This window comes from Heloderma suspectum, chromosome 4 (assembly GCF_057233095.1).
Source record: "Heloderma suspectum isolate Gila_16-S chromosome 4, 16-S_ref, whole genome shotgun sequence".
Taxonomy (NCBI): Eukaryota; Metazoa; Chordata; class Lepidosauria; order Squamata; family Helodermatidae; genus Heloderma; species Heloderma suspectum.
The window spans coordinates 253,253,865-253,266,260 of NC_139461.1; the positions used below are offsets into that span (position 1 = coordinate 253,253,865).

Below are 12,396 nucleotides of genomic sequence, written 5' to 3' on the forward strand. Positions count from 1 at the left end.
TAGTCTTGCTTAGCAGCACCCCACCCTTTTTTTCTGCAGAGCACTCATTTTTAGATTTAAAACTTACTACAAGCTTACCTGCAATCTGGTCCTTCACCCTAATCACATTTAAAATGTTAGGGTTTCCCAAAAAAGTATGCTTACTCCTGTAAAGTGACTTTGTATCATTAATCCCCATTTTGAGATGTAGGAGCCACCCCACAGATCATCAGGGTTATATTATTCAAAGTGTAGCAGACTTTTATTTTCCTGTTGGGGAAAAGTAATCATTTTATAAAAAGCAGAAAAACAAAAGTTGCAACATTTCAGATCTGCAGCAAACGGATCATTTTACAACAACTCTGTAAGGAAGGCAAAATTAAGCATTTTGTAAAATCCATAAAAATAAAAGTCACAGGGGTTACAACAGCCCCTCAAGGTAGACATGCTTTAAACACTGCTAAGATTTTGTAAAATAAAATAACTTAAAAATCCGGGGGGTGGGCAGAATCAAGAGGTTCTGTTTAGCAAAAGTTGGGATCAGGAGACTATAGTTTAAAATGGAAATAAATTCTCATTTTAAATGCACTTTGCCTGCTTTTCCTTGCAAACTAGCTGTTAGCAGTTTGGTAAACAGAAAGAGCAATCCTATGGCCACTAGACAAGCACAGAGCAACTGAAAAGGGGCGGGCTGGGGGGTGTTCCAGGGCAGGAAGAGCGGAGCTGTGTGTACTACACATCCTATTTGCCGGACCGCAGCTTCCTCTCCTGGCCGCCCACCTGCCACTAGACAGCCAAAAATGGCTGTCTAGCAAAAAAAGAGCAAGGCAGGAGAGGCGCAGAAGGAACAATCCCGCCATGCCTCTCCTGCCTTGCTTTGAATAGGCAATTGCTTCTGAGGTCGGAGGCGGCCGCCTACCTATTTAGGATTGCGCCCTGAGTAATCCAAACATCTATTCTTGGAGGGTGTGGGATTCCCTAATTCCTGAGAGTCAGAGGATTTTGCAATAGCTGTTATGTACATAGGAAACAAAAGTGAAATTTTAATAAAAAATTAGATTGCTTGCAGCCCATCTATTTATATGTAGGGGGAAATTGTACCGCTAGTTGTAGCTGTTAACAGCAGCCTTGTAAAGTAGGCCTGCAATCTCCATTGGTACTTAAAATGGGGCACCTTCTGTTTTTCTCTTTTCTGTTCTAGAAGTAGCCCCGCAGATCATCAGGGTTATATTATTCAAAGTGTAGCAGACTTTTATTTTCCCCACTGAGAAAAGAAGTAAGTATTTTGTAAAAAGCAGAAAAACAAAGGTTACAATATTTCAGTTCTGAACCAAAGGAACCTTTTACAAAAACTCTGTAAGAAGGGCAAAATTATAAATTTTGTAAAAATCCAAAATAAATGTTGTGAGGGTTACACCAGCCCCTCAAGGTAGACATGTTTTTAAACACCACTAAGATTTTGTAAAAATCCTTTGTCTGTTTTTCTTTGTAAACTATTTGTTAGCAGCTTGGTAAACATATTAATCCAAACTCCTATTATTGGAGAGTGTGGATTCCCTAATTATTTATTTATTATGTATTTATTACATTTATATCCTGCCTTTTTTCTTCCAAGAAACTCAAGGCAGCGTACATAATCCTCCTTCATTTTATCCTCACAGCAACAACCCTGTAAAGTAGGTTGGACTGAGAGTCTGTGACTGGCCCAAAGTCACCCAGTGAGCTTCAAGGCTGAGTGGGGACTAGAACCTGGACCTCCAGACTCCCAGTCCAAGACTAGCCACTACACCACATTGGCTCTCTGATTCCTGAGAGGCAGAAAATTTCACAGTAACAGCCTTTAAGTGAAGTAACCATTAAAGATATATGTAGAAAGTGCTTGCAGTCCCCACCCCCCCAGTACATTTATACGTAGGGGAAATATACTGTTGTAGCCCTTAACAAGAATTTTGTAAAAGTACACCTGTAGTTTCTGGTGGTACTTAAAATAGTGTTCTTAACATTTTGGATGATCTTAACAACATAGATAATCAAAGTTATATTATTTAAAGTGTAGAAGATTTTATTTTCCAAGGGGAAAAAGTAAGCATTTTGTAAAAAAGTGCAGAACAATGATTGCAAGGGCTAGTAGCATTTCAGGTCTGAAGCAAAAGATGTCCTTTAAAGCAAACCTGTACAGCAAAACACTTCATTTATTTTGTAAAACACAAAGAATATAGAACTGAGAGTATGTGTAAAGCTACTTTGGGGGCCCTGAAAACCATGTGCTTGGAAATGGCCAAGGAGGAAGAAGAGGAAGGTGTGGTGGTAATTAAGCTCTTGCATCATTTCCCTGTGAGTGAATCCCTGGCTGTATCCAATTGCAGCCCCAGACCTCACCAACAGGATTTGAAAGTATAAAAGAAAAGTGCAAAACCAGCTGCTTCCTTTTTCCCCTAGAAAAGAGGTCACAGTTTTCTCCTAAAATCTGAGCATACTTCTCTTTCTCTCCTTTTACAAAAAACACACAAAATCTAATAGAAAGACCTGGGCATGGCCATGCTTTTAGCATCTAGCCAACAGACCAAGGGGGGGGGGGGAGTTGTAAAATTTCAAACCTCTAGTATATTGGGTTTTTTTAATATGCTGTTGTTTTTTCCACAGAAATGTTTCACCAAAATGTGTTCCTGACATTCTTGCTGTTCTGCTAAAAGGCAAGTAAGCTTTTTCTCTTTTGAGGAGATTTTGGATTTTGCTAAAAGTATGAGAGAAATTCTTAGTTTTAAAGGTTTTTAGCTGGAGGATTTGAGGAGGAGGTGGTGGTTGGACCTTTGTAGAATCCTAAGTATTTGCAGAAGCTTTCTTAAATTAATTTTGCCTTGATTCAACCTCCAGTTATTCAGCTTTTTGACAGGGCTATAGATTTTTAATCCTTCCCCGCAATCTCAGAATTTTCAACTATTGAGAGATCTGGGTAGCTTTGGGGGGGGGAACGCGTGTACGCAAATGGCGGCGCCCATGGGCGCCGCCATTTGCGTTCCTTATTTGGGCACGGGTAGTCTACATAAAGATTTACGTAGACTACGGCGAAAATAAGGGCAACGCTATTTGCGTTGCCCTTATTTTCGCCGTAGTCTACGTAAATCTTTATGTAGACTACCCGTGCCCAAATAAGGAACGCAAATGGCGGCGCCCATGGACGCCGCCATTTGCGTATGCGCTTTCCCCCCCCCCAAGTCAGCCGTGATAGGCTGCGTAAAGATTTACGTAGCCTATCATGGCTGACTTTGAAAATCTAGCCGTGATAGGCTACGTAAATCGTTATGTAGCCTATCATGTTTTGTTTTGTTTTGTTTTTTACTTCACTGGGAAATGGTGGCGGCGGCAGCTGGTCAGAAGACTGGCTGCCACCCCCATGCCACCGAAACGCCGCCGAAACGCTGCCGGGACCCGCCGCCGAGAGGGACATTCGACAGAGGTAAGTCCCATCCCGGGTGGGGCGGGGGGGTGGCGGAGAATTTCCCCACCAATTTCGGGGGGCCGAATGCGTTGGCATTCGGCCTCCCAGAGATTCGTGGAGAAAGTCTCCGACATCCCTACTTGTGGCTAAGAAGTTAGCAACTAAATGCTTTTGGTCTTACAATTCCCCCCCCATGTACTCTTTTACTTTTGACCCCTCCCCCGAGAGAGGAATTTAATTTCTTTTTACAAAGATGCTGTGAAACCTTTAAGGTTTAACACTGAGCCTGATTATATGTGGGATAGGTTTCTAATAGCATGGTTTCTACCATGTAACTCGCTTTTACACACATAGCCCTCCTGATTTTAAACGTGTCATGTGCTTTGTCAATTAACCCCCTCTATCAAAACATTATAGTTATACTGGAGTTGCCTGCAATCAATTACTTTAAAATACTTTATTGTAATCCATAGGGCATTTTATCTATACTAGCTTCAATTTATTTGTGGCCATGGGGAGAGGACAGCGGGGTAGGGGGTTCTTGGTTGTGGGTCATATGTAAGTGACAGAGCTTTTTGCAAAATCTCTACAGGAAGCTGCCTCCAATCTTCTGGGCAAATTACATCCCCATTTAAAATTACGTACACTGCCTTGTTGTGGCGAAGGGGCTTGCGTAACTCAGTGAAGCCATAAGCTATGCCGTGCAGGGCCACCCAAGACGGACAGGTCATGGCAGAGAGTTCTGACAAAATGTGGTCCACTGGAGAAGGAAATGGCAACCCACTCCAGTATTCTTGCCAAGAAAACCCCATGGAACATATCACAAGGCTAAAAGATATGACGCCGGAAGATGAGCCCCTCAGGTCGGAAGGTGTCCAATATGCTACTGGGGAAGAGCAGAGGGTATTTCCAAGTAGCGCCAGAAAGAGTGAAGCGGCTGGGCCAAACCCGAAAGGACACTCAGCTGTGGATGTGTCTGGCGGTGAAAAGAAAATCCGATGCTGTAAAGAACAATATTGTTTAGGAACCTGGAATGTCAGATCAATGAATCAAGGTAAGCTGGAGGTGGTCAAACATGAGATGGCAAGATTGAACATCGACATCTTGGGAATCAGCGAACTCAAATGGACAGGCATGGGCGAATTTAATTCAGGTGACCATCATATCTACTATTGTGGGCAAGAATCCCTTAGAAGAAATGGAGTAGCACTCATAGTCAACAAAAGGGTGGGAAAAGCAGTACTGGGGTACAATCTTAAAAATGATAGAATGATCTCAGTACGAATCCAAGGCAAACCATTCAACATCACAGTAATTCAAGTCTATGCCCCAACCACTGAGGCTGAAGAAGCTGAGGTTGATCGGTTCTATGAAGACCTACAACACCTTCTAGAACTAACACCAAAAAAAGATGTCCTCTTCATCATAGGGGATTGGAATGCTAAAGTAGGAAGTCAAGAAATTACTGGGATAACAGGCAGGCATGGCCTTGGTGTACAAAATGAAGCAGGACAAAAGCTAATAGAGTTTTGCCAAGAGAACATGCTGATCATAGCAAACACTCTTTTCCAACAGCACAAGAGGCGACTCTACACATGGACGTCACCAGATGGTCAATATCGAAATCAGATTGATTATGTCCTTTGCAGCCAAAGATGGAGAAGCTCCATACAGTCAGTAAAAACAAGACCTGGAGCTGACTGTGGCTCAGATCATGAGCTGCTTCTTGCAAAATTTCGGCTTAAATTGAAGAACGTAGGGAAAACCACTAAACCTTTCAGGTATGACCTAAATCATATCCCTGATGAATATACAGTGGAGGTGAGGAATAGATTTCAGGGATTAGACCTGATAGACAGAGTGCCTGAGGAACTATGGACGGAGGTCCGTAACATTGTTCAGGAGGCAGCAACGAAATCCGTCCCAAAGAAAAAGAAATGCAAGAAAGCCAAGTGGCTGTCTGATGAGGCTTTACAAGTAGCTCACGAAAGAAGGGAAGCGAAAAGCAAGGGAGAAAGGGGAAGATATACCCAACTGAATGCAGAGTTCCAGAGAATAGCAAGGAGAGACAAGAAGGCCTTCTTAAATGAACAATGCAAAGAAATCGAGGAAAACAACAGAATGGGAAAGACTAGAGATCTCTTCAAGAAAATTGGAGATCTCAAGGGAACGTTTTGTGCAAGGAAAGGAGTACGACAAGGCTGCATATTGTCACCCTGCTTATTTAACTTATATGCAGAGTACATCATGAGAAATGCCGGGTTGGATGAATCAGAGGTCGGAATTAAGATTGCCGGGAGAATTATCAACAACCTCCGATATGCAGACGATACCACCCTAATGGCAGAAAGCGAAGAGGATCTCAAGAGCCTCTTGTTGAGGGTGAAAGAGGAGAGTGCAAAAGCTGGTTTGAAACTCAACATTAAAAAAACTAAGATCATGTCATCTGGCCCCATCACTTCCTGGCATATAGAAGGGGAAGAAATGGAAGCAGTGACAGATTTTACTTTCTTGGGCTCCAAGATCACCGCAGACGGTGACTGTAGCCATGAAATTAAAAGACGCTTGCTCCTTGGGAGGAAAGCTATGGCAAACCTAGACAGCATAGTAAGAAGCAGAGACATCACCTTGCCGACAAAGGTCCGTCTAATCAAAGCTATGGTTTTCCCAGTAGTAATGTATGGCTGTGAGAGCTGGACTATAAGGAAGGCTGAGCGCCGAAGAATCGATGCTTTCGAACTGTGGTGCTGGAGAAGACTCTTACGAGTCCCCTGGACTGCAAGGAGGTCAAATCAGTCCATCCTAAAGGAAATCAACCCTGAGTGCTCATTGGAAGGACAGATAATGAAGCTGAAGCTCCAATATTTTGGCCACCTAATGCGAAGAGAAAACTCCCTGGAAAAGACCCCGATGCTGGGAAAGACGGAAGGCAAAAGGAGAAGGGGACGGCAGAGGATGAGATGGCTAGATAGCATCACGGATGCAATGAATATGAACTTGAGCACGCTCCGGGAGAGAGCGCAGGACAGGAAGGCCTGGCGTGCTATGGTCCATGGGGTCACGAAGAGTCAGACACGACTGAACGACTGAACAACAACAACAACAACAACAACAATGTAGCAACCCTATGCTTTGCTGCTGCTTTGTAGCTAATTCAGGACAGCAGCGCCTAAGTCTTACTTTGATCAGGATAGCAAGCTACCTCTGTGCACCACCTCTTTATTATAGTTTCTTTCTTTCTGATTAGCTCAGGACTTCCCAAACCCGTCCCCCTGTCCCCCGCAACCCAAATCTGCTGGAAGCGCAGCATCCCATGTGCAACAGTCTTTGGCTGTGTCCCAGCCAAAGATGAATAGGTCAAGGGATATAGCAAATGGTCTAAATGGTGCGATATAAATGTAACAAATACATTTTTTTTAAAAAAAGGAACATGTTATTTTGTAAAAGCTAGCTGGCTTTATTCATGTGACTAATTCTATTCAAATTTATAAGACATTGTATATATATGGATGGCCAGTTAAGGTCTTCCTCTTCAAGCAGGCATTTAATCTTTAATCCGTTGCTCTGATTAGTGGTCTTACTCCTAGCTCCTTAACGTTTTTAATATTTTTAATTTTTAATGGTTAATATTGTATTGTTTTGATACTTTTATTGTGTTTTTGTTCGGTTATTTTTTGGGTTAGTTTTATGATTATAAACCATGCAGAGGGCATTTTCCAGTTAGGAGGTATACAAATCTAACAAATAAATAAGACTACTCAGTTAATAAGAATTGGTAGTCAAGTAAATTTTGTAGTGCAGTAGGAACTTCTGGCTCCTAGTATTAAAACGGCTCCATTCTGATCAAGCTGCCTTAGCAACACCTCTTCTGGCACCTGGTTCTCACTTAGCACAGCTCTGTTGCTCGTTCACCTTTGAATCTGACCTCCAGTCTCCATATTGTCCATCTAATTACCCCTCTGGCCATGGACTATCTGTTCACTTTTTTTTAAGTAGTTCTTAAGGGATTTTAAAAAAAAAATTAAAAGAAGAAATGTGTGGGGAGATGTATACTACCCTACGTTCCTTGGAACAACTGAGGGAGGAAATTTCTGATAAATCTACCATTCCAATCGGCAGTGTGTTAGAGGTCCTTCTCCTACTCCCTGGAGGATGAAGTGAGGCATAAGAGCAGCTGCATTCCACCAAGGGTGATTTATCTACCACAGCATTGCATACCTTCCTTTGACATTGGGTTTATCACTTCCTCAGATATGTCATACTTGAATCACTTGCAGGCTAATTACGTTAGAACTGTCGAGTCACTCATCTGACCTGAAAGACATTTTCTAGGTGTCTGTATGCATGTTCATTTTGTTTTAAGAATCATGACAGTGTGTGGTAATACCTGTTCTGATCTTTCTTTTAGGGAGGTAATGCCGTCCTCTAAATATAGAGAATGGCAGAATAACACCCACAGATGACCTCCAGCTTGGTGCTGAAATAATCTTTACCTGTGAACGGGGGTAAGTTATACACCACTTGTCGTAATAGCTCATCTTTGAAAAAATCCTGGAAGGACTTGATAGACATGTATTCTTAATGTATCCTTAATGTACTGAGAGTTAATGTTAAAAGTCTGAGCCATTAACCATGTATTATAATTATTTATATTTCACTTTTAAGGATACAAATCCTTCCAAGGAAAGTTTCAAGTAAATCAAACAACATCAAGGGCACAATCCTATGGCCACTAGTCAGCAGGTAGATGGCCATAGGATTGGTCGATTTCTGGGAACTGACCTCGAAGCCCGTGGTCTGAGGTTGGTTCCCAAAGAACTGCCTCCCCACCCACTCCCCACTGCCTTGTAGGCAGTGTGGATCGTCCACAGGCTCCGTGCTCATAAGAGCAGTGTGAAGCTGGGCAAAAGGAGGTGTTCCAGGGGGTGGGGAGTGTGGCAGTGCCAGTACGACACTTCCTATGCATCATCCAGCCTCCCCACCCCGCACTCCGACGTCCCACAGCTAGATAGCTGAAATCCGCTGTCTAGCTGCTAATGCAGGGCTACTGGCGCACGGAGGAGAGGATCCCCTCCGCACTCCTCCCACAGCGCATTCGATAGGCTTCTGAGTTCGGAAGTGGATGCCTGTCCCCACAGGATTGCTCCCTAATAAGATTACAATCAGACAGTATCAAGACAGAACTCATCAGAATTCTTTCTGGGGTGGTTGGTGTCAATTGGCCCTGTTTGTGGTCCTTACCTGTGGAATTCCCTCCACAGAGAGTGTCTCTTGGCAATCACTACTTCTTTTTCACACCAGGCAAACACCTCTTTCTCCAGTCCTCTTTAAATATTGCTTGAACTGATTTGAATCTTACTCCTGTGTTGTATTAGCTGATTTTGAACTGTTGGTTTTATTAGTTCATATTTCTATAAGTGGTCCTGAAAGTGGTAACAGTGGAGGATGGGCTATAAAAAAATCTAAATAGTATAAACTTACTGGCTAAGAAATATCCTCTGTTTGCGCACCCATTACATCCCATGTAGTAAAATGTGAGACCTCACTTTCTCTTTAGGTACCGACTAATAGGTACAAAGTCTGTTCGTTGTGTGGTGAGCGAGAAGAATGTGGATTGGGATAGAGAGCCTCCATATTGCCAAAGTAAGAAGATATTATTCTTTAATCTTGTAACATTTCTGTCAGTGCATTTCATTGTAACTACACCCACAACTGTCCCCAACCAATGTACAAAGCCCAGTGTGGTTTTTGGTCTAGTTCAATGTCATAATTGAACCATCTGTCATAACGGTTGTTGCCTGTACATGGAGTTGTCCACCCCGTTCTAGTATTTAATTCTTGTGCATTTTTTTCTAGAATATAGTGCAAGAGTGGGCAACTTGTGGGCTATATGTGGCCCCTGCCACTCACCGAATTTTAAACAATGGTGCCCATAGCACTGCAGAGTGCCCACTTTAGCTTGTTTGTTTTCCCCCACATAGTTGTGACAGCTGAAAATGTTACTCTGTATAGTGTGTGTGTGTGTGTGTGTGTGCGCGCGCGCGCACACACACACACACAGAAATTGCTGAGATGCTATCTATCAAAACCACATGAACCTGGCTTATACTGAACTACGCTATAGCTTGTTGTAGTACAGCATTGTCTACTCTGGGTTGACACAGCTCTTGAACATTTCAGTCTTTCCCAGTCTTGTTAGCTGAGATACTTTTGACTGGTAGATGTGAAGGGTTGAACCTAAATGCATGTGCTCTACCACTGAGCTATGTATTGACCTTCTCCACCATACTCTGGATAGCATATCTAGTATCTGTGACCTTGCACATGTTTAGTATGACGGATTCTGTTTCAAAACGCTCCCTTTTGATTGGGCTGTCTCCGAGGGATCATGCATGCATGCATGCACCTTCATGGGTGAAGAGACCTTCAGCGTCGGAAACTAGAGTGTGAGTAAATTCTGTGCAAAGTATACTTGCAAATACGAATATAGAACTACTCACATGGACTTACCTGCCTTTTCTTGGAGGGAAATATTTTTTCTTAGCCTCTGGGTCTGAAATTGTTAAACTGAGGTATTAACATATCAGCCTATGGCACATCTGCAATGGACCTTTCACTGTTACTCTTTGCAGCCTGATGGTGCATCTTTTAGTTTCTTCTTTGGGGTCTCCTCTGTTTGTGTCTCCTGTTGTATCCTACCAAAGTTTGGATAACGTGCACCATGCTTCAGGAACCAGTGGCAGGGGGAAGGATAGATTTTTCCAGCCTACTGTCATTGTTTTACTTGGAAGGGATCACAGAGGAGTGACCTTCTTGATGATATGAGCTCTGTAGCAGAACCGCGCCCCAGAAGAGGCCCCAGACAACTGCCTTTAATGGTATGAACAATGTGTCTGGGACTAAGGAAGTGAGTTCTCTACCTCTGGCTGCTGGCAGGAGGTATCCCTAGTTGTGTATTTACTGGATTGAAATAGTCACTTGATGAATGAAATAGCTGAACATCTTTTCAGTGATGAACTGCTTTAGCAATTGTACTTAAACTGAACTGTTAATCTTGATACCCTTCCCCAGCAATCCCTTGTTTTCCACCACCTGGAACTACCAATGGAAGACATACTGGCAGTGATGGAGATGAGTATGTATATGGCAATGCAGTAACATACACGTGTGACGCTGGTTTCTCCCTTATTGGAAATGCAAGTATTGCATGTACAGCTGAGGAAAATGGTGTGGACGGAACGTGGAGTGGACCTGCACCCGAATGTAAAGGTGATGGAAGTTCATGCTCACTATCTTACCTGCAATATGTTAAATTTATTTCGTTGTGCATAACTGCTGGACAATTGCTAGAATTGCTAGAATCACTGAACTGTGTAATCCACTAAGCACTGTCCTGCACTGCAGCCTCCATGGATTTCAATTGGATTGCAAGCAATTCAGTGGGATTAGTGAAGTAGTAAATGTTTTTTAGGCTAATTTGAAGGGTAGAACTCTCTACCTTTAGCTGGATTGGGGCTTTTATGCTCAGTGGAGTAGACATGATAAATACAATGGAGGTGTTTCCCTTTCTGTAATACAGGAAGGCGACACACTAAGTAGAAATTAGCTTGCATAGACCTGATTTTTCTTTATCTTCTTGGTTTGCCCCCTCCTGAGGGATGCATGTGCAGGAGCAATATAAAGGAAATCCTACTTTGGGCTGAAGTAATCATTAAAATACAAAATAATCTCAATGTACCCTGTACTGGTTTCGTACTACATGCTGATAAGCAACCTCACTGATGACTGGGTTGCATATATACAATATGAAAGCTTTTTTATGGCAATACTCATTAGGTACTTCTGTGAAACAACTTAACCAGATGCCTCTTACCTGACTCATAGGGATCCAGCAATAGCCCTATAGGACCTTTATTACAAAAGAATATAATGCAAAGCTTAATTTCAGCTTAAACTGAAGAACGTAGGGAAAACCACTAAACCATTCAGGTATGACCTAAATCATATCCCTTATACAGTGGAGGTGAGGAATAGATTTCAGGGATTAGACCTGATAGACAGAGTGCCTGAGGAACTGTGGACGGAGGTCTGTAACATTGTTCAGGAGGCAGCAACGACATCCATCCCAAAGAAAAAGAAATGCAAGAAAGCAAAGTGGCTGTCTGATGAGGCTTTACAAGTAGCTGAGGAAAGACGGGAAGTGAAAAGCAAAGGAGAAAGGGGAAGATATATCCAACTGAATGCAGAGTTCCAGAGAATAGCAAGGAGAGACAAGAAGGCCTTCTTAAATGAACAGTGCAAAGAAATCAAGGAAAACAATAGAATGGGAAAGACTAGAGATCTTTTCAAGAAAATCGGAGATCTCAAGGGAACATTTTGTGCAAAGATGGGCATGATAAAGGACAAAGAAGGCAGGGACCTAACAGAAGCAGATGAGATTAAGATGAGGTGGAAAGAATACACAGAAGAACTATACAGGAAAGATCTGAATGTCCCTGATAGCCATGATAGTGCGGTCACTGAACTTGAGCCGGACATCCTAGAGAGTGAAGTCAAGTGGGCCTTAGGAAGCATTACTAACAACAAAGCTAGCGGAGATGACAGTATTCCAGCCGAGCTATTTAAGATCCTAAAAGATGATGCTGTTAAAGTGCTGCACTCAATATGCCAACAAATTTGGAACAATCAGCAATGGCCACAAGACTGGAAAAGGTCAGTTTACATTCCAATTCCAAAGAAGGGCAATGCCAAACAGTGTTCAAACTACAGTACAATTGCGCTCATTTCACACGCCAGCAAGGTTATGCTCAAAATCTTACAAGCTAGGCTTCAGCAGTATGTGAACCGAGAACTACCGGAATTCCAAGCGGGGTTTCGAAGAGGCAGAGGAACTAGAGATCAAATCGCCAACTTTCGCTGGATCATGGAGAAAGCAAGAGAATTCCAGAAAAACCTCTATTTCTGCTTAATTGACTACG

The 12,396-nt window shown here is 42.7% G+C and overlaps 1 protein-coding gene across 1 annotated transcript in view; it reads left to right on the forward strand.

Annotated features, from left to right (window-relative positions):
• LOC146348532 (complement decay-accelerating factor-like) overlaps window positions 1–12,396 on the forward strand; it is a 79,146-nt gene that overhangs the window by 38,186 nt on the left and 28,564 nt on the right. Inside the window, exons 11-13 of the mRNA XM_084851673.1 lie at window positions 7,833–7,923; window positions 8,976–9,061; window positions 10,490–10,687. Of these exons, the coding sequence (XP_084707799.1) occupies window positions 7,833–7,923; window positions 8,976–9,061; window positions 10,490–10,687 (375 nt within the window). The remainder of the gene's footprint in view (window positions 1–7,832; window positions 7,924–8,975; window positions 9,062–10,489; window positions 10,688–12,396) is intronic.